Below are 26,390 nucleotides of genomic sequence, written 5' to 3'. Positions count from 1 at the left end.
CTAAGGATCTGGAGACGGGCGATTATCTTGGGTTATCTGGGCGAGCCTGCAAATTATAAGGCCCTTAAAAGACAGAGGCAGAAGGCTCTGAGTGATGTGTGGTGAATGGGGTCGGTGGGGAGAGGCAGTTGATGTGACGACTGATCAAAGAGGTTGGAGGGATATGAAAAGGGACCTTGAGCCAAGGAACTCAAGTGGGTTCTAGAAGTTGTAGAAGACCAGGAAATGGCGTCTCCCCAGGTGCTTCAGAAGGGACCAGCCCTGCCTCCCCCTTGGTTTTAGACTTCTGATCTCTGGAGCTACAAGAGAATAAATGTTCATTGTTTTAAGCCCCTGAATTTGTGGTCCTTTGCTGCTGCAGCATCGGGAAGTAATACAGGTGGCCGGTAGGGCTACCCATCAAGGCCAGGGGGATAAAATCTCTTTCTGCTTTAGCGAGACCTGCAGCATCCGGGACAAGGGCAGCAGGTGCAAAGGCCCTGAGGTAGTAAGGATTTGGTGTGTTGCAAGAACAGAAAGGGTGAACGGGGGCAGGAGTGGGGAGGTGTGTGTGCTGAGGCTGGGGAGGTGGGTGCAGCCACCAGCCCCCTGTCAGCCCAGGTGAAGAGCTGCCTCCTCAAGCCAAGGTCAGGATGCCTCCAGGCACAGCATCTGGCCGGCATCCCATCTTTCCGGTTTGAGACTCTCTGCCCCGTTTCCAACCCCTCACTTCCCTAGTGCCTGGAAATTTCCCAACTGTGTCCACTTCTCTCCCTCCCCAGGGCCATTACCCTGGGGCGGGTTTTTGGCACCTCTGGCCCAGACTCCTTGCCAGGGGCCCGGCCTCCACTGTGTCCTTCCCTCCGCTTCAAGTGTACTTAACGTGCCGGGGCAGTGCAAGTAGTCGACTCGGGTGATGATCCTAGGAAGCCCTCCAAGGAAGCGGGGAAGTGAGCCAGGGAGGAAAGGCGTTGTGAGAAGATCCCACCTTGTCTGAGGGGACTGGTCTCCAGCTCCCCGTGGCCTCAGCCTCCGTCATTGGGTCATCGTGACCGCTGACGCCTGCAAACCCGGGCGGGGGCCCCGGGAGGGCGGCGGGCGCGGGAAGAGACAGGCCGAGACCAGCAGTCTCTAGACACGGTTTTCCCAGGTCTAGTGCAAAATCGCAGAGCTGCGCTCGGGTCTGAGCGATCTGGTGTCTTCTGTGTGTGGGAGGCCACGGTTCCTTAACTTTCTGGCACAGGTAGCTGTTTTCCAGATAAAACTCAAGATCGTTCTGCTGCTGGTACATCTATCTGTTTGATCTGGAATTTGCCCCGAAGCCTGGTTCTGTCTGCCAGCCGAATGGATCACACTGGGGTGTGTGTATGTGTGTGTGTGTGTGCGCGCATGAAGTCCTTTTTTTTTCTTTTCAAGAGGTTTTAAATTCCAGGATCTTAAAAAGATTGTGGGAAAATACACGTAACACCAACTTTGCCATTTTATAATTTTTTTTTCAACGTTTATTTATTTTTGGGACAGAGAGAGACAGAGCATGAACGGGGGAGGGGCAGAGAGAGAGGGAGACACAGAATCGGAAACAGGCTCCAGGCTCTGAGCCATCAGCCCAGAGCCCGACGCGGGGCTCGAACTCACGGACCGCGAGATCGTGACCCGGCTGAAGTCGGACGCTTAGCCGACTGCGCCACCCAGGCGCCCCATCCAACTTTGCCATTTTAATCGTTTTAAGGGCACGGTTCCGTGGCATTTAAGCGCATTCCCACTGCTGTGGGACCATCCCCACCGTCCATCTCCAGAGGTTTTTGTCTTGCAGAATGGAAGCTCTGTCTCCGTGAAACAGTCACCCTCCAGCCCTCCCCCACCCTCCCCTGCTGCCACCTTCCCACTTGCCTCGAATTTGGTGACTCTGGCGGACCTCACAGAAGCGGAATCACACAGCGTCTGTCCTTTCGCGACTGGCTTGTTCCGCTCAGCGTAGCGTCCTTGAGGTCCGTCCAGGTCGTGGCAGGTGTCGGAGGCTGACGACTGCTCCGGGGTTCTGATCGACCCCGTGGTGCTCATCTGGTCGTTCGTGGGTGGACACGTGGCTCGCACGTTTTGGCTACCGGGAATCGCCCTGCCGTGAACACAGTGAGGGCCTGTTTGCCAAAGTCTCTTGGAGACGCTGCTTTCCCTTCCCGTGGGGATTTGCCAGACGCGGAATTGCGGGGTCACATGGTGATTCCAGTTTCAAGCGTTCGAGGGCTCGCTCCGGTCCTAAAGGCCCCTTAACCCATCTCTGGGTGGTGGTGTTCGCTCCTTCCAGCTGAGCCGCACTCCCTTCTGGATCCTATAACTGGAATACCAGACCAGCCACTGTTAGCACATTTTTTTTTAAATTTTTAATGTTTATTTATTTTTGCGAGAGAGAGAGAGAGAGTGAGTAGGGGAGGGGTAGAGACAGAGGGAGACACAGAATCCGAAGCGGGCTCCAGGCTCCGAGCCGTCGGCACAGAGCCCGACGTGGGGCTCGAACTCACGAACCCTGAGATCATGACCCGAGCCGAAGTCAGATGCTTAATCGACTGAGCCACCCAGGCGCCCCTAACACATTTTCTATTAGCTGGCGCAGGAGGGGAGACGGGGAAAGAACCCGTCCACACCTACAACAGCCCTTGTTCCCGTGGTTCCAGTGGGGCAGGTGAGGCCTCCTTTCCCTCTGCCCATCCCAGACCGTTCCCTTTGCCCCCTGCGCCCTCGGGGGGCCCGCCTCTTGGGGGTTGCTGGGGTTCCCCACACATACGTACCGGGACATGGGAGCTCTGAGGGGAGCCTCAGAGGCTCTCCTGGGGTCCAGGCACACACTCCCTACTGCCTGCTAGGCCCCAGGACCAGGCATCCCAGACAGCATCGTAACCCCCTTCTTGGTTCAGAGCCCGGACTGCATCCTAGGGTCCTGCAAAGTTTTGTCACCCAGCCATCAAAAGGGCCACCCCTTCACTCAGCAATACCTAGGATGATGGGAAACGAGGCGGGACGGAGTCCGGTGGGCAAAAGCCTACCGATGCACTGCATTCGTGCAGGAGTGAGTTCCCCGAGCAGAAGCAGTTGTATGACTTGTGTGGGGACCAAGGCGTTTCCTCAAGTCCACGGACGGTGATTGTGTCGGGGATTCCTTGCAAGCGGGGCAGGCGTAGTCACGCTAAGGGCGGGTGGTGGTTCCAGGAAAAACAACTGTCCCTTCCGTGACGGGAAGGGGTCCGCCGAAATCAACCTGTCACCCAAGTGGCTGGCCGTCCTCTGGGGAAGGGTGTCCGATCCGGGCGCCCGGCTCTCGGCCCTGGCTGAGCTGTATCAGCTTGGATGGGGGGGGCGCAGCAGGGAGGCGCGGAGTCACGCGGAGCAGGGCGGCGGAAGGCGCGGGCCGACCCACATCGGAGGGTGTCACCTTGTCCACTTGACTGCGGGGGCCTCTTCTGGGAAGCTGGCCTCACACTTTGTGCCCACTGAAACCGCTCCTTCCTGCCCGTGCCTCCTCCCCAGACCTCCTGTGACCAAAAGCGTTCCTTCCGAGTCCCTCCGGTGCCTTAGACCCCGCCAACGAGGCGGTGTCGACCCACATCTCTGACCATCTCTCCTTCCGAGCAAAATGAGAAACCCAGGCGCTGTTGGAAATTCTTTAACGGAATTTTCTCTAATGTTTACTTTTGAGGGGAGGGGGAGGGGCCGAGAGAGAGGGAGACACAGAATCCGAGGCAGGCTCCGGGCTCTGAGCTGTTGGCACAGAGCCCGATGCGGGGCTTGAACTCACCAACCGTGAGATCATGACCTGAGCCGAAGTCGGTCGCTCAACTGACTGACTGAGCCACCCAGGCGCCCCTGGAGGCACTTGACTCTACGGTACTTGCTGGAAGGCTGGTTCGGGCCTGCACAGCCCGGACGCCCCCGCTAATCACTGTCTTGACAAAGTGCGGATCCCATCATGCCTCTGTGTTCCCCTCCAGCAGCAAATGTAGAAGGTCTTACTGTTCCGCCTTCAAGGTCAGGGGCTCCGGGGGTGGCCAGCCCGGAGCATCTCCCTCATAATGAGGAATGTCCGGGGGGCCTTGACGTCCTTGGAGGGCTGGCCACGAAGGAGGGAGGGGATGAGCTGCTCGGGTATAAAAGCTCACGGCCCCCAGATCCCCGCAGCAGATGCTCTGTTCGGTCGGCCGTTCCTGGACGCCCTGTACGTAAGTTCCCCCGATAAGCCTGTGTCTCGATTTCTGTCTCCAGGTCTGTTCTTTGGTCTCACTGGGTTGTCACCCACCCGTGGCTTAGAGTCTTCCCGGTGTGGCTGCACAGGCTCCACGTGACTGCAGTTGACTGTTTAGGTACTGATTTGGGGGGACACGTGTGTGGATACCAGTGTCCCATTCACTCCTGGCAACAAGGTGCCTTTAAATGTAACCAGGGCAGAGACCTCATTCCGGACTCTCGTCCCCAAGCCGCACTTCTGTTACAGAAAACGGCGTCCGCCCGAGTCTGATCAAGAAAACAGAGGGGCGCCTGGGGGGGCTCCGTGGGTTGAGCGTCCGACTTCGGCTCAGGTCATGATCTCGCGGTCTGTGGGTTCGAGCCCCACGTCGGGCTCTGGGCTGACAGCTCAGAGCCCGGAGCCTAATTTGGATTCTGTGTCTCCCCCTCTCTCTGCCCCTCCCCTGCTCATGCTCTCTCTCTCTCTCTCTCTCTTTCAAAAATAAATACAGATTAAAAAAAAAAAAAGAAAAGAAAACGGAGCCTCTCCTTGTGTTCCAGAAATAAGGACCTTAATGTGGAAATCGAGTCTTGTGTGAATGTAAGAGGAGGTTTGGGGGAAAGGCCTGGAAATCCCAGAGGATAAGGGAAGCAGTCCCTGTGCACCTTGACCCAAAGCCCCAGAGCAGAGGGGAAGCGCAGGTCAGGGAGGGGGCTGGAGGCCACCACCTTTGGCCACCATGGGTGGCCCGGGAGGGGTGTTCAGAGCCACCACATGGCTCCTCCCCAGGGCCACGTGGAAACCCCTGGAGACGTCCGTGAGGCTGTTGTACCTGGTGCCAAACATCTAGACAATTCTGCCTTACTTACACCTTACAAACCTTTAAAAAAAATTATTTTAATGTTTATTTATTGTTGAGAGAGAGACAGAGACAGAGCATGAACAGGGGAGGGGCAGAGAGAGAGGGAGACACAGAATCGGAAACGGGCTCCAGGCTCCGAGCCGTCAGCAGAGCCCGACGCGGGGCTCGAACCCACGAGCCGCGAGATCGTGACCGGAGCCGAAGTCGGCCGCCCAACAGACGGAGCCCCCGCCAGGCGCCCCTTCATTTTCAAGGTTCCTGCTTTTGTTTGTAGTACTCATTGGCTCTCCCGTTCCTTTCTGGTTTTGTTCTCATTTCTTAATTTCCTCTCCTGTTTTCATTCTTTTTGCAGCCACCTCTTTCGAAATTGTCCTTTTCTCTGATCGCTTCACTTCTGTGCTTGTTCTAATTCTGGCTCTTCGGTCGTGATATTTCTAAATATCTCAAATGGTAGTTATTACTCAGCCCTAAAAAAGAAGGAACTCCGGCCAGTTACAATAACGTGGGTGGATTTGGAGGCCCTTGTGCCGAGTGAAATCCGTCAGAGACGCAAATGCTGTGTGATCTCACCTGCACGCAGAATCTAAAAAAATCCAAACTCGGGGCGCCTGGGGGGGGCTCGGTCGGTGGGGCGTCCAGCTTCGGCTCGGGTCACGATCACACGGTCCGTGGGTTCGAGCCCCGCGTCGGGCTCTGTGCTGACGGCTCGGAGCCTGGATCCCGCTTCGGAGTCTGTGTCTCCCTCTCTCTGCCCCTCCCCTGTTTGCACTCCGCCTCTGTCTCTCTCACAAATAAATACCTCTTTAAAAAAAGTAATAAAAAAACCCAAACTTGCAGACACAGAACAGATCGGTGGTTGCCAGAGGTGGGGGGAAGGGGACTGGGGGACGTGAGCGAAGGGGGTCAAAAGGGACGGACGTCCAGTTACCGGACGAGCTCTGGGGATGCAAACGTCTTAAAAATAAGTAAAACGACCGCTCATTTTGAAATGTCACACGTGCTCCGTTTGGAGGGCGCGTCCTCGCGGCTGGTCTTCACGGGCTGGGGAGGGCCGTCGCTGTTCCCCGTCGTCTCTTTCGCGGTGTCTCTGTGTGGGTTTTGACCGTGGTTCTTTTCTGCTGCTCGGGTTTCTCCCGGCGAGGTGAGGTTTTGTGACTACTGGGAAGGAGGCGGGGGGCCGCGAACTGTCCCTCTTTCAGGACCCCTGCCCATCCGAGGCGACCCCCAGCCGGTTCCTCTCCGAGGTTTTGCTTTGTCAGCTCAAGACGGCTCGGGCACCGAGACCTTGCCGCCACCTGCTTGGGCTGATGGCCTGTGTGTCCCCTTCCAGTTCCCGCTCTCCTGCTCTCCGAAGGGGCCGCCAAGCTTGCCGGCCAGTCCTTGGCTGACTTCCCTTCCCGTCCTCTCCTGCGCTGGCTCGCAGCCCGTGGGCGACTCGCCCCTGCCCCCTCGCATGTGCCGCCTCGTTCCGCCGTGCGTTTTGGGTGTTGCTCTCCCGAGGTGCCCTGCCCGTTTTTACAGGGCAATCTGGGGAGATCAAAAAACGATAGCATCACTGTTCCCTCTCCCCCCACCTGCCTTCAAGCCCCGCTTGCTAAGCAGCAGCAGAAACATCTGCTCTGAAAGCCAAAGGGTTGGTGACAGCTCGCAGCCGACCATTCTTCAGTAGAAACAAGCAGCGCCAGAGAGCTGAGCACGAAGTGTGTGGGCATCCTGGTCTTTCCAGGCCCCCGGCACCAGACCGCAGAGGCCCTGCGAAGAGAGCCGCGAGCAGGCCCACCATGTACTGTGGCTGGGTTGCGCACTGCTCAAGTGCGCCTGGCTGACAGGGTGGGTGAGGCTCGTGCTGTTTGCTGAGCCCTGGGTTCCGTCCTGGGGCTGCACCCCTACACCCCGACGGCTTCCCTGACTCTGGGGGAGGCTGCGACTTCCCGTCTTTGAGGCCTCTTTCTGCAGTGGGATTCCCTGCGGGAGGGGAGGGCAGCCGGCAAAGTGTAGGCTGGGCCCAAGGTCTCTCCCTGCACCCAAGTGAATGCACGTCCCCCTGGCTCCAAAGTCCCTTCCGGCAGAAATGCGGACTTTCCTCGCTTCTGTCTTCACCGGTGGTGTCTGTGGCCGCCCTGGGGAAGAAGCTTCAGGAATCAGAAGCAGGCAGACCCTCAGCCAGGCCAGAAGCTGGGCATCAAAGGAGCCTAACCAGTTAGGGAGCCGCTGGACCGTCCCGGCTCAGCTCAGGCGGGGAGTTCCTGGCAGAGGGACGCCCCCTCCAGGCCTGTGCTCACGCGATTCTCTCTACCTGCTGTGCCTTGGAAACCTCCCGTGCGTCCTTCAGGCTCCAGCTCAGACGTCACCTCTTCCAGGAAGCCTTCCCGTAAAGCCTCGCTCCTCACCCACACTCAGTTCGTTACTCTTTCCTGAACACGGCCACTGCCCCACTGCTTCCGTTCAGCGTGGGTAGCTTTGGTCAGTCGTTCAACAAACGTTGGCCGAGTACCTACTACGGATTCAGCCTCCGAGGGGAGCCCCCTGGGGATGGGTGAGACAATCCCGGCTCCTGGCCCCCCGAGAGCACGCAGTCCGGTCGTAAGTGCTCTGTGCCCGTCTGCCCCTTCCCGGGGATGACACCGTGGCGGACCCCGTGCTGACCCCCATGCCCCGTGAGGACCCCGCTTGATGCAGGGTGAGTGTCTCCAGTGAGGCACCCACGGTCGGCTCCAAAGGCATCCCTCTCCGAGCGACTGGTCGGTTCCAGCTGTCAGGATGCTGCCGGCTCTCTGCGGGGCTCGCACGGCCCATCAGCCCCCCGAGGGACAGGTGGGGACCCCCGCTCCCCCCACAGAGCAAACCTTGCCTTTGAACCTCCAGGTCCCCTGGCCTGGCTTGGGCTCTTGCAGGTCAAGGCAGGACCAGTCCTCCCAGCCTGGCTGATCACCAGTGCCTCCTTGGCCTCCAGTCCTGGTCGCGCCCCCCCCCCCCCCCCTTCCAGACTCCAGGCCCTGGGATTCCCGGTCCTGGTCTCTGCCCCGTGGGCCTGGGACGTGCCCAGGAGCCCTGGGCAGCTGGCCTGGCAGCGAGCTCAAAGTCCAGGCCGCATTCTGGATGGTTCTGGGGTCTGCTTCCGTGCCTGCCCCAGTGTCTCTGGCTTAGCCACTCTGCCTTTCCTGCAGCCCCGAGGCGGGCCTCCCCACAGAGCTTCCTTTCTGTGCTGTGGCACCCCAAACTTTTCTCTCCCTGCCTGGGACTCACCGTGTCCCACCCACGGCCCTCTCAAGGCACGGGGTGTTGGGGGGGGACGTGTTTCTGCCACGTAACCCCTGGCACTAGTCCCGTGATCCCCAGGAGGCGTCCGGTCTCCTGGATGGGGGTGGGGGTCTGCTTCCTGCTCCTTCTCATCCACCACCCCAACCCCAGCCCACCACGCTTCGAGAGCACAAACCCCGTCGGGTCTCTGTCCCCCACCCTGACCCTCCAGCAGCCCTGCCCTGGATTCGCACCCTCAGCACGGATGCCGGGCCGCGCGGGGTCTGCTGCTGTCCCCTCACGTCACCTCGGGCCCTCCCCTCAAGGTCACTGTCCTCAGCCCGCTGTTGCTTCCTCCACACGCCACGCCTCCTCCTGCCCCACTCTGACCATCTCGTCCTCATCCTTCAGACCTCAGCTAAAATGTCACCTCCTCCCAGAAGCCCTCCTTGACCATCTCATCTAAAGGTGGCCCCGCCACCATGCTTGATGTAATTCGCCTACCATAAAACCTACCCTTTTGAAAAAAGTTTATTTTCTTTTTGAGAGAGAGACAGAGAGACAGAGACAGAGAGAGAGGGGGGAGGGGCAGAGAGAGAGAATTTCAAGCAGGCTCTGCACTTTCAGCATGGAGCCCAGTGTGGGGCTCGAACCCACGAACTGTGGGACCATGAGCCGAGCCGAAGCCCGACGCTTAACTGAGCCACCCGAGGTGCCTCCCACACTTACCTTTCCAAAGTGCACAGTTCAGCTGTTTTTAGTATAGTCGCACGGTCGTGCAGACGCCACAGCTGTCTAATTCCAGAACGTTCTCATCACTCCAAAAGAAACCTCGAGCCCACTGGCGGTCGGTCCCCACCCTGCCTCCTCCAGGCCCAGCTCCCACTACCCTCCCTCTGTCTCTGTGGACTTACCTACTCTGGACGTTTCACACAAGTGAACCTGCCTTCCTCCACTCGGCAGAATTGTTTTTAAGACTCAGCTCTTCGCCCGGCTTTGTGGCTGAAAAATATGCCATTGCCTGGACATGTCCTGTTTTGTCTGCCCATCCGTCGGTCCCTCCGTGCACAGATGCCACGGATGCTTTTTCATTTCCCCGAGTCCCTTCTCATTTCCGATTTCCTAAACGGCTCGCCGCCTCTGAGAGAGAAGGCCTGGCTGGGCGCTCCTCGCTGCGCCCCGGAGCCCCGCACACGGGGTGCTCAGCGAGCAGGGGCGTGGCGGGAACGGTCGCAGCGGCTGCCCCTGGCGTCCAATGGTGGCATTGCGCGCTCACGGATCCCGGCCAGGCTGATAGGACAGGGAAGGGACAGGCTAGGACAGCCTCTCAGGCAGGTGGGACTGAGCCCCGTTGCTGCCGGCTGGTAATGTGCCTTCTGTGGCTTCCTTCCCTTCCCTGGCTTCTCCAGCTTGCCTCCAGCCCTGTGTTGGGGGCTGCACCCCGGGCCCCCAGCCCAGGAAGACGTGCTTGTGCTTGGGTCTGACCTGGCAGGGCCCCAGATTCCGCCCAGCTCGCCAGCCTTCCACGTGGCCCAACTGGGTCCGGACTCCCCCAGACCCTCACTCCAGGCTCGCCACCCTCGGGCCTTCTCCCCAGGGCGGCACCCCAACCCCGCACGCCCCGCCCCCCCTCCCGCCCCCTGTCACCCACAGCCCCTCCCTTGGCTGCCGCCCCGAGCCGCGCCGTCCCCAGCACCGCAAATGATGTGGGTCTCCCCAGATCTTTGCGTGGGTCATGTGTGAGAGCGCTGAGAATAGCAAGGCTGTGGCCTGGGCCGCATTTCGTTGTGCCAGGGGGGTGTCCCCGGGGCCCTGATGAGGGGGCTTGCTCACTAGCGCCCCTGCAGGCGGCCGCAGGCTCAGCAGCCAGGCTCTCCCAGTGTCCGGCCAGGCTTGGCCGGGCGGCTGTGTGACTGCGGACAGAGCACGTGGCCTCTCTGAGCCTCAGTTTCCCCAGACACAACAGTGGAAAAATTTCTGCTCTGTTCTCAGCAGCGGTTTCGAGACTGAAGAGTGACAAGGGATTTGGGAATTCTTTGTTATCTTAAAAGCCCGTGAGCCCCTTCCTGTATTATTCCACAGCACCTGAGGCAGTCCTGGCGTGGTAGGTGGGCAGCGGGTGGGTGGACGAATGAGTGAAGGAATGAATAAAACCCACAAATAGGGGCACCCGGGTGGCTCAGTCGGTTAAGCGTCAGACTTTGGCTCAGGTCATGATCTCGCAGTTTGTGATCTCGTGGTCGGATCCTCTGCCCCTCCCCCGCTCATTCTCTCTCTCTCTCTCTCTCTCTCTCTCTCTCAAAATAAAAATAAATAAATAAATAAATAGTTTATTTATTTTGAGAGAGAGAGAGACAGAGAGGGACAATCCCAAGCAGGCTCCACACTGTCAGCGCAGAGCCCGATGCGGGGCTTGAACTCACAAACTGCGAGATCATGACCTGAGCGGAAACTAAGAGTCAGATGCTTAACCGACTGAGCCACCCAGGTGCCCCTAAATAAACTTAAAAAGCCCCATAAAGCCACCTTTAGAAACACCTACGTGGGCACATGCTCCCTGCTCGTGCAGGTAAGGAGGGACCCCAGCCCCATGGAGGGGGGTGGGGGCGAGTGGCCTGAGGTGCCCAGGAAAGAAGGGAATATGACCAAGAAGCATCCAGAGCAGGTGCAGGGTGCCTGACCTGTGACGCCTGTGTCTCCAGGCTGCAAGGACATTGGGCTCCTGTTGTGATCTCCCATATACCCCTGCAGCCTCACCAGGAAGGTTCCATAATTCCCCCTAGAAAACAAATGGGGAAACAAACAGTGAGGTTGTTGGCACTTTGCCCCAAGTAACATGTCTCCAGGCATGTGTTTGGGAACCGAGGGGGGCATTTCTTTTTTCTTTAATGTTTATTTAGAGAGAGAGAGAGAGTGTGTGCACTCGCACAAGTAGGGGACAGGCAGAGAGAGAGAGAGAGAGAGAAACATGAGCAGGCAAGGGGCAGAGAGAAAGGGAGAGAGAATCCCAGGCAGGCTCCAAACTGTCCTTTCCGAGCCTGACACGGGGCTCGAACTCACGAACCGTGAGATCATGACCTGAGCCCGAACCAAGAATCTGATGAGCAACCCACTGAGCCACCCAGGTGCTCCCAGGGGCCCATTTCTGATTTTCAAGCCAAGTTTCAAGCAACCTCCAGGTGGGTGTCCTGGGAGAAAAAGTTCCCTGTCGACGGTGCAAGCCTCCGCCAGTGGCCCCGGTGTGATGTGAAGCGATCCTCAGGCTGAGCCCGCGTCGGTGTCCCCACCCAGAGGACACCCTTCTCCACTGCAGGTCCCTGGGGACACTGGCAACCAACGCAGCTGCGTGGTGGGGGGTGTGTGCAGGGGGAGGCGGTGGAGAGGGCGCTGTCCCCCGGTGAGTCTCAGGTTTGCTCTCTTGCCTGGGGGCAGGGCAGGCCCCGGATTTCGTGCCAAGCCTCCCTGTCTCATCTACTCCGCGCACTGCTGGCTCTGACTTTGCCCCAGCGCCTCCTCTGGGCTGGCTTCATCTCGCAATCCAGGCCGGTGCCAGGGCCCCGCCTGGCCCCTCCCCAGGCCTGATGTGCTGTGGCCTTCCCCGCCCGGGGCTGAGTCACTGTCCCCCTTCATCCCGTGCTGGGTGGGTCCTGTGCTCGTGGACTGAGCTGAGGGCCGGTGAGGGCTGTTTTCGGACGTGGTGCTTCTAGCCCCCTGGGGCGATGCAACCTTGGGAGGAATGTCACTGAGACCCTCCAGCCTCAGTTTCTTCCTCTGCCGACAGGGAAGAGGGACAGCCGTCGTGGCCCACAGGACTGATGGGAAAACAGGCAACTGTGGTGTGGGAGATGACCTGAGGGGCACAGGAATGAACACGAAAACAAAGCCTTGTCCCCTCTTGTGGCTGGCGTCCTTCAGAGAGGAGCCCCCGCAGCCTCCCACCTGGTGTTCCTGCTTCCCTCCTGTGACCCCCCTCCCCTTGAGGGAACCTGGGGACCCTCACCAACAGGACACAGCAGGAGTGAAGGGGCCGGGTTACAAGGACTGTGGCTGCTACCTTGTTAGTCCTCTCTCTCTGGCTTTTCTCTCTAGACAGCACTGACGACCGGCCAGGACGTGAACTACTCTAGCAAGAGGCCTGCGTGGCAGGGAACGGAGGCCCTCAGCCCTGCAGCCACAGAGGGAGACTTGAACCTCGAGATGGGTGCGGCCTTGCTGGACCCCTTGATTGCCGCCTTCGAGAAACTCAGAGCCGGGGCGGCCCGTGGCCAAGCTGCTTTCCGATTTCAGCCTAAGAAAAACCGAGAGACAATTGATGTGCTGTTAAGTTTTTTTTTGTTTGTGTGTTTTTTTATTCATTTTGGAGAGATAGAGAGTGTGAGCCGGGGAGGGGCAGAGAGAGAGGGAGACACAGAACCCGAAGCGGGATCCAGGCTCCAAGCCGTCAGCACAGGGCCCGACGCGGGGCTCGAACCCACGAACCGCGAGATCACGACCTGAGCTGAAGTCAGACGCTCAACCGACTGAGCCCCCCGGGCGCCCCTTATGACTGATGTGCGCCTAAACCATGAAGTTTTGGGTTTGTTATGCAGCAGTAGATAACCAAGAAACGTACTTACTGCGTCTCGGAAAAAAGATACAGTAGCGGCACGTCGTTTGGGTTTGCAGACGTTTATTGGGTGCAACGAAAGGGAAACGAGTCCGTTTAAATCAACTGGAAGAGAACTATAAAATAAAAGTACGGACGGCAAAGCTCGCGAGATGGCAAAGGTCGGGAGGGGCAGGGACAGTGATCGAAGTTCCCTAAGGATGAAGACGTTGATGGGACGCAGTATTGAAGCCACAGCGGGCATATTCAGTATTAGAAATAATTAGGGGTTATGTCAGGGGCAGGCGTCTCTGCTTCCTGGCTCCTCTTTTTTAAATTCGATTTAATTTGAGAGAGAGAGAGAGAGAGAGAGAGAGAGAGAGAGAGAGAGAGGGTTGAGCCAGGGAGGGGCAGAGGGAGACAGAGAATCTTAAGCAGCCTCCACACTCAGCTCAGAGGTGACGCGGGGCTTGACCCCGAGATCCTGGGATCGTCACCTGAGCCAAAACCAAGAGTTGGCTGCTCAGCTGACTGAGCCCCAGGCGCCCCGCCCTGGTCCCTCCTGGCACCACAGCCTAAATGTGTGCAGTGTATCCATCGGGGGAGGGACAGCTTTGTGGCCTGTTTACTGCGGCCTGGTGTCCGGTGGGGATGTGGGCACCCCGGTTCTAGGGCAGCGTCTGACTGTGGCACTTACCTCCGTTCTCTGGGCTGAGGAAGGTGGGCAGAAGGGGTTGGGGTAGGAGAGGAAGGAGAGGGGAGGATGGGGTGGAGGGTGTCGGATGATGTCACAGTCACGCGATGGCTCTCCTGCAGAGTTGCCTCCCGGTCCGGGGCACCAGCAAGACCCACGGACCGAGCAGGTAGGAGGACTCGTGACCTCATGCGACTTCAGCTGCAGACAGACCTCGGCCGAGCCCTTCTCACCTCTGGCCTTAGTTTCCTCACCCCCAAATGCAGGGCAGAAGGCCTTGGGGTTTTGTGTGGCCAGAGCCAGCTGTGTTCGTCCCTTCCGGCTGGACCTGGGAAATGCCGTCAGCAAGCCCTCGTCCCCAGTTCTGTCTCCTCCATTGGACTGGAGGGACAAGGAGCCCTGAGGGTGGGCTGGTGGGCGGGGTGGGGCCCCAACACCCAGGCAGTTTCACAGAGCGCCTCCCCCCTGCCCCGCCCTTGACAGGTGTCACTTAAACGCTCCCAACATCCATATCGGTGTAATTTTCTCCCCACTTTACAGATGGGGAAACAGGGGCTCAGAGAGGAGGGAGACGTGCCCAGGGTCCCCCAGCTGGGTCACCCTGAGGGCAGAAGTCGCGGGGCTGAGATGCACGCGTCCCAAAGTGCCTGTATTTTTTTCGCTGCTGTGGCCCCAGCCCCTAACTAGCCCCTGGCGATCAGGAGATGCTCGTGAGTACTGGCTGGACCGGGCTGGACTGGGAGGCGGCGCCTGGTCGACCCCATAGGGGGCGACCGGGGCACAGACACGGGCTGTGACTCGCCGGAGGCCGCCTGCTCGGCATCGTTCTGGTTTCACTGCCAGACTAGCACTGCTCCCTCCGCCCTGTGCCCCCCCGGCCGGTGTCCCCAGGCCCAGGAGACCCATCCACGGGACCACAAGGCTGGCGTGAGGACCCGGCTACCCAGAGGGCCTACCGGCCACTTCTCTCTCCGTGGGCACCCCTGAGTGCTTACCGAATACTAGTGACAAACTCAGCCCAGATGCTGCCCGTCCGCACCGCAGGGACAGCCTGGCTGTACCAGGGACAGTACGGTACCCTGGCATCTGAGGAAGTTTATTCCGGTCTTCCCTTTACCGAGAGCGCCTTCTACGAGCCGTGCATCCAAGCCAGGCTCCACGCCATAGAGTCGTGTAAACCGTGAACCTATAAACAAGCTGCCCGTTATTTTACCAGCAAACGTGGGTTTACTCGGGAACAGCAGAGAATTGCAACCTGGGAGAGATGAGCCACAGCAAGGCCACAGGCAACTCTGCAGAGAGGACCCCTCCTTTAGAGAGGATGGAGGGAGTTGGGCGGGACCGCTGTAAAGAGAAAGTTCATTGGAGCACTTTACTCCAAGTGCCCGGTGTCGTGGCTTCTCATTGGTTGAGCGGGGACTATCTCTCATTGGCTGGGCTGTCGCTGGGGGCGGAGAAAGTCTTCCTCCCGCTGGGGTAGGTATGTTCCAGCTGGGACTGTAGGGTACATGCTCTTCCTGTTGGGGTCTACGATTGACCGCCAGGAGTGGTAGTGCGTGAGAGTCCCCTCCTTCTGTCCTCCCCACTCCATTTCATTTCCTTTTACTTTCAAAGATTTTATTTTAAAAATAAAGCCACTCAGTGTGGGGCTTGAACTCACAACCCCGAGAATAAGAATTGCATACCCCACGGACTGAGCCAGCCAGGGGCCCCTCCCAACTCCATTTTAAATGAGGTTTCCTTTAATTAATTTTCACAAAATGCTTATAGTGCCCTACATTCCACTTGGGCCTCCGTGAGTTTGTACTCAGACCTAAAGGGAATTCCTTAATCGCAATTAAAGACAAATCCTTGGGGGATGGGCCATTTTTACAAAGTTCTACGTGGATCTATTTTCTTTCTTCAGAATGAAAGTATCTTACTTTTTCCAGGTTTTAAAATGCATGCTTTGGGGCACCTGGGTGGCTCAGACGGTTACGTGAGACTTCGGCTCAGGTCATGATCTCATGGTCTGTGAGTTCGAGCCCCGCATCTGGCTCTGTGCTGACAGCTCAGAGCCTGGAGCCTGTTTCAGATTCTGTGTCTCCCTCTCTCTCTGATCCTCCCCCATTCGTGCTGTGTCTCTCTCTGTCTCAAAAATAAACATTAAAAAAAAAAATTTTAAATGCATGCTTCTTGTTAAAAAAAAATAACCAGTCTATGATTTTTCTGACCTCCTCAGATAACCACACCGTTAACCTCCAGCACTTTTAAAAATGTGCCCACTGATTCACTCAATGATTTTATTGTTATTTTGATTTGATTTGCATCCCACTGAGGCGAAGTTTGTTTCAAGCATCCTACATCTGTAGTTCCTCTGTTGTGAACTTCCTGTTCCAGTCCTTTGCTCCCCTTCCACCTAAGGAGAATTTAATGCTTTTCTTACTGATTTTTTTTAAATTAAAATAATTTTTTAAACACTTTTGTTTATTTTTGAGAGACAGAGTGCAAGCAGGGGAGGTGCAGAGAGAGAGGGAGACATAGAGTCTGAAGCTGTCAGTATGGAGCCCGATGTGGGGCTTGAACTTAGAAGCGTGAGATCATGACCTGAGCCGAAGTCGGATGCCTAACCGACTGAGCCACCCAGTCGCCCCTTATGGATTTTTTAAAAAAAGTTTATTTATTGATTTTGAGCGAATGAACAGGGGAGGGTGGAGAGGGAGAGAATCCCAAGCAGGCTCCATGCTGTCAGTGCAGAGCCTGACTCGGGGCCGAACCCAGGAACAATGAGATCATGACCTGAGCCGAAATCAAGAGTCAGACACTCAGTTGACTGAGCCACCCAGGCGCCCCCTTTCCTTGCTGGTTTTTAAGAGCTCTGTGGGAGGCAGAATTTTGGCTCCCTTGACCTTCACCTCCTGGCATCACACTAGTGGTTAAGGTAGGATAACTGGCTAAAGGGATTTGCAGATGTAATTTAAGTTACTAATCAGCTGATCTTAAAATAAAATGATCCTGGGTTATCTGATGCGCCCAATGTAATGACAGGAGTCCTTAAAAGAAAGAGATGGGGCAGAAGGAGGAAGTTGGAGGGACTGGAGGCATCCTGCTGCATTTTGAAGCATGAGAGAGATTCAGTGCACTTTTGCTGGCTTTGATGATGGAAGGGGCCATGAGGGGAGGAATGTGGTAGTCTCTAGAAGCTGCGAATGATCCCTGGTCGACGTCCAGCAAGAAACAGGGACTGCCGTCGTAGCCTCCCGGCAATGGATCTGCCAACCGTGTGCACGAGCCTGGCTCAGGCCAGCCAACACCTTGACTTTGGCCTTGTGAGGCCCTGGTGAGAGAACCCGGTCCAGCCGCTGGACTTCTGACCTCCAGGACCGAGAGGTGATAAATGGGAGTGGTTTTAGGTAAATTTGCAGAAATGTGTCACCACAGCAATGGGAAACAAGCTTTATGCGTTAACGTTAAAAAGACTTCATATACATGTTGTAAATATTTTTCAAGAGTGTTGTTACTGGTCTTTTCAAAGTTTACCCCTAACTATATTTAATCTTTCTAATTTCATTACCAGAGGGTAAATTCAAGTTCCATTTTGGGGGGATATCCTTTGGGGTGATCCCCGCGTGCCCAACACTCAACATGCAAAACACAGAGTCCTGGGCCCTGCTCCGAGTTTCTGATTCGGGAGTGCCCGAGAGTGGGCCTTTTTCCCAGTGCCCAGGTGCTGCTGACGCACCCGGCCCAGGGACCGCGGTCGCCGGAGGCATTCCGCCCAGCCCTGGGAGGTCCTTAGAGCCCCTCCCTGCGGGGGAAGGAAGCTGAGCCCCGCCCCTGACAGGCGGGGCCTAGGAAGGCCCCGCCTCCTCACGCGAATCCTCCGTTCTTATTGGCTGGTGGCGAAGGGGCATCCCCTGTGTCACAGCGCGGTCCGCTCCTCCTCCCGACCTCCGGGGGCGGGGACGCCACGCCTGCGCAGTGGAGCTCGCGCGCGGAGTTCTGCGCTCCGGTGAAGCTCCGGCGGCGCGCGGCGACCCCATGGAGGAGCCACGGGAGGAGTCGGAGCCCCTTCTGAGCCGGGCCCGGGGCGGCAGTGGCCGCCCGGCGGGCTCGGCCGGCTCCCGCGGCGTCCGCGTTGGGCCTGGTGAGCGGCGGCGTGGCGAGGGGAGCGGGCCGCAGGGGTGGCGCGTGGGGCCCCCCCCTGCCCCGGCCCCGCGCCATCCGTTGCCGTCGCTCCCATCCCCGGGCCGGGGTCCGAGCGGGCGCGGGGCGCCAGGGGAGCCGCCCTGCGGACCCGGGCACTGGCGCGGGTGAGGAGTCGGCCAAGCGCTGCAGGGTCGCGCCCTGCCTCCGACCAGCCGGCCTCGGCCAGCCCGGGGCAGCCAGCGCCGTGCAGCCCCCTCGATGCGTCTCGGGTGGACCCGCGCCTCGCGGATCGCCTTGGTGACCCCTAGGAAGCAGCACTTCCGTTTTCCTCCCGGTTATTATGGGGGAAACTGAGGCACGGGGAGGGGCGTGCCCATACTCCGGGTCACCCAGCGGGGAGGTGGCTGAGGTGGGATTCGAACCCCGCTGGGAGTAGACTTAGGAGTCCTTTCAGTCTGCCCTCTCATTCCGGGTGCCCGGAGGCTCCCCAGGGGCTGGTCCCCCTTCAGTTTGGGGTTGGGGCGGCCCCCCCACCCCCCACCCCGGCCAGGGAGGAAGCTTCCTCCCTTTGCCCTCTGCAGCTCCCTCCTGTCCTTCCTGTTTACGGCAGAGAAATTGCTGAATCCCGAGGAGGGCGGGAGGGTGGAGTCCAGCGGTCTCTGGCAGACGCCCGGGGGGGTTGGGAAGGGCCTCAGTCTCATCTTGCAGAGAAGGAAACCGAGGCCCGGCCTGGAGAGTATCCCAGATCTGTCCAAGGTCAGCCCTGGGATCTGTTGCTAGTGCCGAGCTGGGTGCTCCTTCCAGGGCCACTTTCCTTTTCTGGACTTAACTTTCTTCCTGGGTCCAGGAGGGGCCTGTGGTGTGCGCCCATCCGTGGACTGGGGGGATGGGTGCCTGACCACAGACAAGAAAACCGGAGGCCGAGGCAGCCACCTGCCTGCCCATCTCAGAGGCTGTCCCCCAGGAAAGGTCTCCATCCAGCACGGATCCCTGGACAAGGGACATAGGACGCGGCGGCATTTGGGTGTCGGGGCGGCGGGGGGGGGGTTGCAGACTTTGTGTCTGGAGGTCGGAGTGTCTTTCTCCTGCTGCCACTTCTGGCTGTGTGACCTTGGCAGGTTGCCTAAGCTTCAGGAAAAGGGAGGGAGTCGGAGGGGCTGACCTGAGGGGCGTTGTGACGATTCGGAGAGATTGCTGGGAATGCCCTCTGCACGGGGCCCGGCCAGGTGGCGGAGATGGGGCAGTCGGTGCTGATGGCCATTCTGGGCCTGATTGTGCAGGTCCTACCTAGTCTTGGCAGAGTGGACGGCAGGCCGCTGAGACCTGCATTGTAAGCCAGGAGCCAGGACCAGGCGGCGTGGACCGTGAGAGAGGGCTCTTTGTCCCGACGCCATGCCTCGATGAGGCTTCCCGAGAGCGTGAGGGGACGCTCTGTGTTCTGAGTCTCCCGGCTAGGCTGTTGGCCCCGGGGGCAGGGGGGACCGAGAACGGCTGGTCACCTCCCAGCTCCCTAGCGGGGCTCCTAGGTGGGGTTCGTCCTGCAGTCGGATTCTCCTGCCAACCGGGGTCCGGGGACTGTGCTGCCCCACAGACCCTGCGGTCAGGTCCTTCTGACCCAGCCTCACCTCACGGGCTGCAGGGAGAGGGTGGCTGTTTTCTTGTTCCTGGTCGGGGCGCCCCCCTCTCTCTGGCTACGGAAAAGTCAGAGGCCGAGGGATTGTTGTGATATGGAAGGGGCTTTTAGAATAATACCTAGTAGCTACAGCAGCCCATTCAGTCTGCACAGCCGTGCCGTCGCATCTGACCTGTGAGGGGAAACTGAGGCATAGAGGTGCGGGGGCTTGCCCAGGGTCATCAGGGAGCTGGTCGGGGTCCCAGGCAGGCAGTGCAGGGTGGAGCCTGGAACAGGAGAGGGGGCTTAGACTGGATGTTGGGGATGGTGGGGGGCGGGGGGCTTGGGGCAGAGGCAGAGAGACTGGTCCAGGACTGATGTGGGAGCAGCGTTGGAGCCCCTGCTGTCCTCTGCTCTCTGTGGCAGACATTCTACGCTGACATTCCAACCTGGTGTGCCCTGCGATTGCTACCTGGGGTGATGGTCCCTAGACTGCCACGTTGGGAGACAGTGCTCCGGGTAGGGCCAGCGGCCCGGGCCAGGGCATGGAGTCTTGGGAGAGCTTGGCCTTGGTGGGGCCGAGTTCAAGATGAGTGGCTCGGAGGGCGTAGGGTGGAGGAAGCGGCGGGACGGGTGGTGGGCAAGGGGGGCGTCGGCCGCACCAGGCTGAGGGCAGTGTGGACTTCCTCCTGGAGCGCTGGGGACTTGTGGGAAGCTGTGACATGCTCATGACTGAGGATCTGTGACGAGATACCTCTGGCCGCTGGTGTCGGGGGCTGCAGAGCAGGTGGCGTGGCCCTTCTGAGGTTTGGTGTCCTGAGGCCCGGGAGAGAGGTGTGATGAGTGCTGGACAGTCTCCGGGTGCCTGACACCCCTGGCCAGTGATGGCTTGTCTGGGCGTGAGCCCCTTCTGTTGCACCCCACGCCTGGGCGTGGAGTGAGCCCGGAGGCTCTTCTTGTCCAGGAAGCTTGTATCCTTAGATCTCTCCAGGCTGAGATCCCATCTCTTATCCGGGGATTTGGTAACATGGGGCCTCTTGCCGGCCCTCAGACCACCCTGCCCTCACAGGCTCCCCTCTTTCGCTGTTCACTCATTCACGCGAGAAAGAAGCTTTGAGGACTGCCGCGTGCCGAGCCCTGCACTGTCCGGGGCTCCCTACGGCAGGGGATAGAGCAGAGTGCTGTCTGATCACAGTTCTTCTCAGGATGCTGTCGGGGAAGCAGGCTGTCACCACCCTCAGAGCCTCCCTGGGAGAACTTTCAGGGCATGGAGGTTATACGTGGGGGGAAACCAAGGCCCAGATGGAGGGCGGGGCTCGCTTTGGGTGACACGGCGTGCCGTGGCAGAGCGGGGAAGGAGTCTAGTCTCCTACCTGTGTCCAGGGTCCCCCGCATCCCTGCTTGGCCCCCGGACCCTGCTGCAGGAGCCCTGAGGACAGGTGCATGTGCTTCCCTGGGGATGGTGGGCAGAGTAGGGCAGTGGTCCATGGCCTGCTCCGCTTCTGGCTTTGGTACCTCTGCTCTAGAGCTGTGCACACGTCTGTGTGTTCTCTGTACCGGTTAAGGGCAGTTTTCAGAAGCTGCTGGCCCAAAGGGGCCACGTGTGAAAATAGAATCTTCAACAGGAACCGCTGCCATGTCATTTCCCTGATCCGGGAGCTGCTGGGGCTGCGTGCGGGCTCTTCTCCCCGCCCCCGGGGCCCGGGCTGCCTGGGCTACACCCTCTCTCCTGGGCGCCGGGCAGTGAGGTTCCTCCGTTGCTGCGAACCACGGCTCCTCATGCCTGCCTTCTCCCTTTGTGTCCAGCAACAGCTTCTGCACCAAAGCCACAGAGGTGGCCCTTGCCCCACGATCAGTGGACAGAACCCAAGGCCGCAGGGACTGATCTCGTTTGCAGCTTATGGCTCCTTGATGGGCAGGGGACAAGGGTGCTGGGATGGCTTCAAGCCGCCTGACTTCAAGGCCCCTTGTAGTCGGGAGCCTTCCTGGGGCCCACGGAGGCTCCGTCCATCCTCCTGGGCCCTGAGGCCCCAAGTTGCTGGTTGGTGAAGGCGGCAGAAGGGCAGTGACGGCCGCACGGTCCTCCCTGTGCCAGCCCAGGTCTGGGGCTCTCTTGTGTGCAAACTCGCGGCAGGGCGAAAGGCCGGTCATTCCAGAGCCTTAGGAAAGAATGCCTCCAAGTTCTCTCCTTGAGCTCAGTGGCCCTGTAGCAGGTGAGTGCCACGTGATCCCCCACGTCACCTGATGTGTTGTCTCTGCCTGCAGGTGCTGCGTCCAGGCAGGATCTCTGCTTTGACCAGGCTGCCGTCTTCATCGAAGATGCCATCCAGGTGGGTGGCACCCGTTCCCGGTGGCTGGGCCTGGGCCCGCCTCTAGGTTTTGTGGGGACTGGGTGACGGCTGCCCCGATGGGCCCCTCCTCGCTGTCCTGGGGCCAGGGCCTCGGTCGCTGGACCGTGTGGCCGTGATTACCGTGATGACGGGCACTTCGGGCACGGCTCGCCTGGAGTCCTCCCTAAAGCAGGTGGGCACTGGGTGCTCTTTTGAACCCTGGAAACGCTCGTTTCGTTGAGTTACCACCTACTGAGGGCCTGTCCGGGTCTTGGGAAAGATGCTCCAAGATGGCCAGACCATCCCCTGCTGGAAAATGCTATTGAGGCTCAATTCGGGAAATAGAATATGGAAGGGAGCAGTGTGCCAGGTGGGGGGCATCCTGGAGAGCGGCACCGTTGTAGGGCCTTGCACAGCAGAGGGGACAGCGTCACGGGCAGGCAGAGGGCACAGCTGTGCACTTAGAAACAGGTATCCACGCGGGGCAATGGATGCCCAGGGTGTCCTGAGTCTGCCTGCTAACGTGCCCCTGCTGGGCCACGAGAGAGCCCTTTCTCCACGTGTGCGATCGAGTGGACTCCGGTCCACAGCCTGTGTCCCTGCCTAGGGCCCGTCGAGGGGTCAGCGGGGGCCCTGCACGGGGCTGGCCGTGCTGCGTGGCTCCGAAGGGGCCCCTGCTCATGCTCTCCCGTGCGTCTTTGACCTTCAGTACCGCTCCATTAACCACCGCATGGACGCCAGGTCGATGTGGCTTTACCGACTGTATTACTCCAACACCTGCCAGTGGTGAGAGGGGGCACGCCGCGCGGGGTGCCTGCGGCCTGGCTGGGTGGGGGGAGGCCGGCTCAGCGTCCAGGCGGGCTCCCCCTCCCCTCTCTCCTTGCCACGGGGCCCAGCCCACGGAAAGCGGGGCCCTCCTGGTGATGAGGTCCAGCCACGCCACTGAGTTTTGGCCTGGGCACTGTCAGCTGACCGCTCCAGAATGGGCACAGACCGCGAGGCGGGGGCTCTGCTTCTGGAAGCCACCGAGTGTGGCCTGCTGTCCTGCCCGGCCCTCTGCCGGCCGATGTGCTTTGCGGCCCAGAGCCTCGCTGGCTCGTGCGTTTCCATTAGTTCTGGTTCTTTTCTCAGGACGTTGAGCCTCACCATCTTCTTGATCCTGCTTTTGGCTTTTATCGAGACCCCTTCCTCGCTCACTAGCACCGCGGACGTCCGCTTCCGCTCGGCCCCCTGGGACCCGCCCTGTGGCCTCACCGAGAGCGTCGAGGCGCTCTGCCTGCTGGTCTTTGTGGCTGACGTGTCTGTGAAGGTGAGCCGGGCGCCATCAGGTGCCAGAGCGCGGGGGCCGGTGCCCCCCCAGCCTGCGTGCTGCCCTCCGGATTAACCTTTACGCTCCCGGAGCCGGCTGCCTTTTTTCTCTGACTGCACCTTCCCCCTGTGAGCAAAAGGCCTGGGTTGGTTGGAGGACAAGAGACCCCGTCAGCTCTTCTCTCTCTGGGTTTGGGCCTGTCGGGTGCACGGCCTCGCGGGGCCTCCGGGAGTGGCCCAGGGTCTGGCAGTGCCTCTGTGAGGAGAGACCCCGATGGAACAAGAGGGGACCGGTGGTCTCGCCCGTGGGCCGCCCTCCCGCCCCCAAGAGAGGAGGAACACGGGAGGAGGTGGGTGTGGGCCGGGAAAGGACCGGCTGCCGCGCGGCCTGACCCGAGTCCTTCGGGAAGCTGGAGGTGGGTCCGGCCTTCCTCATGTGAACTTCTGAGCCACGTCAGGGGTTCAGAGCCATAGCGGCTTCCCAGCATGACGCGGAGGGGCCGAGAGATCTTCCGGTGGGCCACACGTCCTGTTACTTTGGTCCAGCGGTGGTGATCCCAGCGCCACAGGCCCAGCCGAGCACTCGCAGCTGGCCGCGGAGCCCCAGGTAGTGCGGCAGACTGTCCCCAGAGCCCCGCAGGGCCTTGGTCTGGTGCCTGCCGGGCTGTCCTGCTGTGGGGGTGGCTTCGGGCCCCTGCTGCTGGCGCTGGGGGCCGTGGGGGACCGAGGGCCCGGACCGCTTCACGTTGTTTCTGTTTTAGCCCACGATGTGTTCATGGGTTTGAGGGTCTTCAGACTGGAACTGAAACTGGGGAGCGGTTCTCATTAGCGTCTTCCGAACGGCTGGGACGGTTGGGGAGTCTCGAAAGATAGAGAGCGTACATTTCTGTCTGCGCAGCGTGACCTCTGGATGCCCCTGCTGCCGGTGGGGCTGTTGGCGCCTGGCCAGTGGGCCCCCGAGGAAGACCTGGTCTAGACGGTTCTGGGTGTGGGCCGGCCCTAACCAGAAGCGGACCACGAGTGCCGTTGCCCCTTTTCCAGAGCGGCTCTTTCCCAGAGTGGTTTCTGTGCGCAAGCCAGACTGGCGGCCGGGACGGGCAGGACCGATGAGGCGGCGGCCAGAGGGGTTAAAGTGCCCGAGGTCACCAGCGGGCTGGGCGGGGACCTCTGCTCCGGGCGCCCCGGCCTCACCCCTGCGCGTCCACGGCCTCGGACCGGCTGCAGGGCTGGTGTCTGTGGGGCTGCCCGCTCGCCCGCTCACCCACCGCCTCTCTTGCAGAGCTATCTGGTTGGATGGGCCCAGTTCCGGAAGAACCCCTGGCTGCTGGCCTACCTCGCAGTGCTGGTCGTGTCTCTCGCGGACTGGATCGTGTCGCTGAGTCTGCTTTGCCAGGAGGTAGGTGGTGCGGTGGCTCCGAGGCGGGAGCGGGGGGCTCTGGGTGGCCCGTCTGCCGCCTGTCTCTTCCCACCTTCCTAGCATTTCAGTCAGCTGCTGGCCTTGTCCCGTCCTGTAGAAGAAGGCCCGTCCTGAGGCCCGGGGAGGGCACAGGGACTGCTAATTCCTGCCTCCCCACTTGTCAGCTGAGTTTCTCGCCCGCCTGGGTCCCCCAGGAAAGCGCCGTCCAGGGCCTCGCGCCCAGAGCTCTGGGGCCTGCGGTAAGAAGGCCCACATTGGCCACCGGTCCCCGAACCTCTCTGGCTGCACCATCCCCCCCCCCCCCCCCACCTGGATGCTCTGCCCCGTGATTGGATAGAGGAGAAGCAGGGAAAGTGGGTGTGGGGACATCCGTGTCCCTCAGGGCCAGTCGGGGACACAAGCCCATCGGGTGCTTTAGCCAAGAGAGTTTACATAGGGGCTTAAACAGGTGTCGAGTAACCGACAAAGCAGAACGGGGCCCCGAGGGACACAGAACTGCAGGAAGCTCAGGGGACAGGCCCCCAGAGCTGGCGCCCCGCCCCTGGCGCCTGGAGGGGTGCAGATCACCAGTGCCCCTGCGGAGACTGCTTGGTTCCGGGAGTGCCGCAGGCAGGGCCGGCTGGCAGCCCCAGGGCGTGGGCACCTGCCCTAGGGACAGCAAGGGGACAGCAGGGAGCCGTCCGTCTGCCCCTCCGGTGTCCCAGCCTCTGTCCACGCCCTCGCTGGCAGAAGTAAGCGGGGAGCCGCTGCCGAGAGAGAGAGAGAGAGAGAGCGCGGGAGAGAGCTGCAGGGCTGCCAAGGGGAGGGCGCCAAGGGAGGGCGCGGGGCCCGCCTCCCACTTCCTAGCAGGAAAGAGCCTCGTTAGCTTACGAGCCCACATCTGCGCAACAGGCCAGGAAGACCGAGCACGGCTCAGGCCTCGCTTTGTTATCGGTGGGGCCCTCACTGCCACTCACAAGTTCCTCTCCCTCTGCGTCCCGCGGCCCTTGCCTCCGCCAGCTCCCCAGCAACTCGGGGCGCTTCCCCTCAAATGGGGACCCGGGCCTCCACTCCCGGGCTGTCCTTGGCAGATGGACACCCCTGCTGGCACGGCACCCTGCTTTGCATGAATTCTCACGTGTGTCCCTGGTGGAGCACCCCCCCCCCCCCCGCCCCGCTCCCCAGAGCAGCAGGACACCGAATCGTGGGGTCGGGGGAGGAGTTGCTGTTCCTGTCACATCCTGGTGCTCAGAGCCTCTGATGCGCCTTCTGGTCCCACAGAGTGCTGTGCCCCACAGCTGGGGTCACTGAGCCTGCCTAGGGCCGTTGGGCCCTCCCGCGGGCCAGGCACTTCAGGGTGAGGGCCATCGTGAGGCCAGTGGGGGCTGTGGGGCTGCCGTGAAGCAGCGTGGGCCCCTGAGGCTCAGAGGGTGGCCCCTGGGTGGCCCCAGGCAGAGCCCCAGCCCGCACGCCTGTCTGTCCGGTGAGGATAGCGCCCCTGCCTGGGGAAGGGGCATATCGCAGTCACCCACCCCCTGCCAGGGGGCCGCATCGGGCTGGGTGAGCCGAATTGAACCGGGCTCTGCTTCTGGAGGGCAGGGTGTCAGTGGTGCCCTGGGGGGAGAGGCTTGCACATTACAGGACGCGTCCTTCTGTGTCTTGTGGGTGTTCACTCTGCCCATCCACACATGCGCTTCCTGGACCCCATCCCCTGTGGTCTGGCCTGTTCTTTCCGTGCCCTGATCCCAGGAATCGTTACCTTTCCCAGTATAGACGGGGCGGACCCCGCTTGCCGCAAAGCTTTCCCTTCAGTACCGTGTCGGGGGGGGGCGGATTCTCCCGATTGAGGCTGGAATGCCACAGGTGGTCCACTGGGTAGAGTCAGCCCATCACCCAGAACTGTCCAGAAACCAGGCCCCAGGTTTCTCCCTGTGGCCAGCTGGCCAGTCACAACTCACACAGGCACCAGGGCGGGGAGGGCGGGCAGGAGAACCAGGGGCATCCCACCCACTCCAGTCTAGTCTCTCACGTCCATTTCTA

At 60.2% G+C, this 26,390-nt stretch overlaps 1 protein-coding gene across 8 annotated transcripts in view; it reads left to right on the top strand.

Moving 5' to 3' along the window:
- The first annotated feature begins 17,500 nt into the window (after positions 1 to 17,500).
- TPCN2 (two pore segment channel 2) overlaps positions 17,501 to 26,390 on the top strand; it is a 74,670-nt gene continuing 65,780 nt past the window's right edge. For 4 of the 8 annotated variants that reach the window (XR_008290229.1, XR_008290228.1, XR_008290227.1 and 1 more), the window contains exons 1-5: positions 17,504 to 17,702; positions 21,582 to 21,646; positions 22,356 to 22,432; positions 22,778 to 22,955; positions 24,234 to 24,350. Coding sequence is in view for 1 of the 8 variants with exons in the window: in XM_027045740.2 (XP_026901541.2) it covers positions 17,597 to 17,702; positions 21,582 to 21,646; positions 22,356 to 22,432; positions 22,778 to 22,955; positions 24,234 to 24,350 (543 nt within the window). In the remaining 7 variants the exon portion in view is untranslated. Of the gene's footprint in view, positions 17,703 to 21,581; positions 21,647 to 22,355; positions 22,433 to 22,777; positions 22,956 to 24,233; positions 24,351 to 26,390 lie in introns of all 8 variants that reach the window. The other 4 variants (XR_008290225.1, XR_003416047.2, XR_008290226.1 and 1 more) reach the window with 2 other exon arrangements.

The sequence above is a fragment of the Acinonyx jubatus genome, chromosome D1 (genome assembly GCF_027475565.1).
Source record: "Acinonyx jubatus isolate Ajub_Pintada_27869175 chromosome D1, VMU_Ajub_asm_v1.0, whole genome shotgun sequence".
NCBI classification, from domain to species: Eukaryota; Metazoa; Chordata; class Mammalia; order Carnivora; family Felidae; genus Acinonyx; species Acinonyx jubatus.
This window is presented reverse-complemented; position numbering and strand designations above follow the sequence as displayed.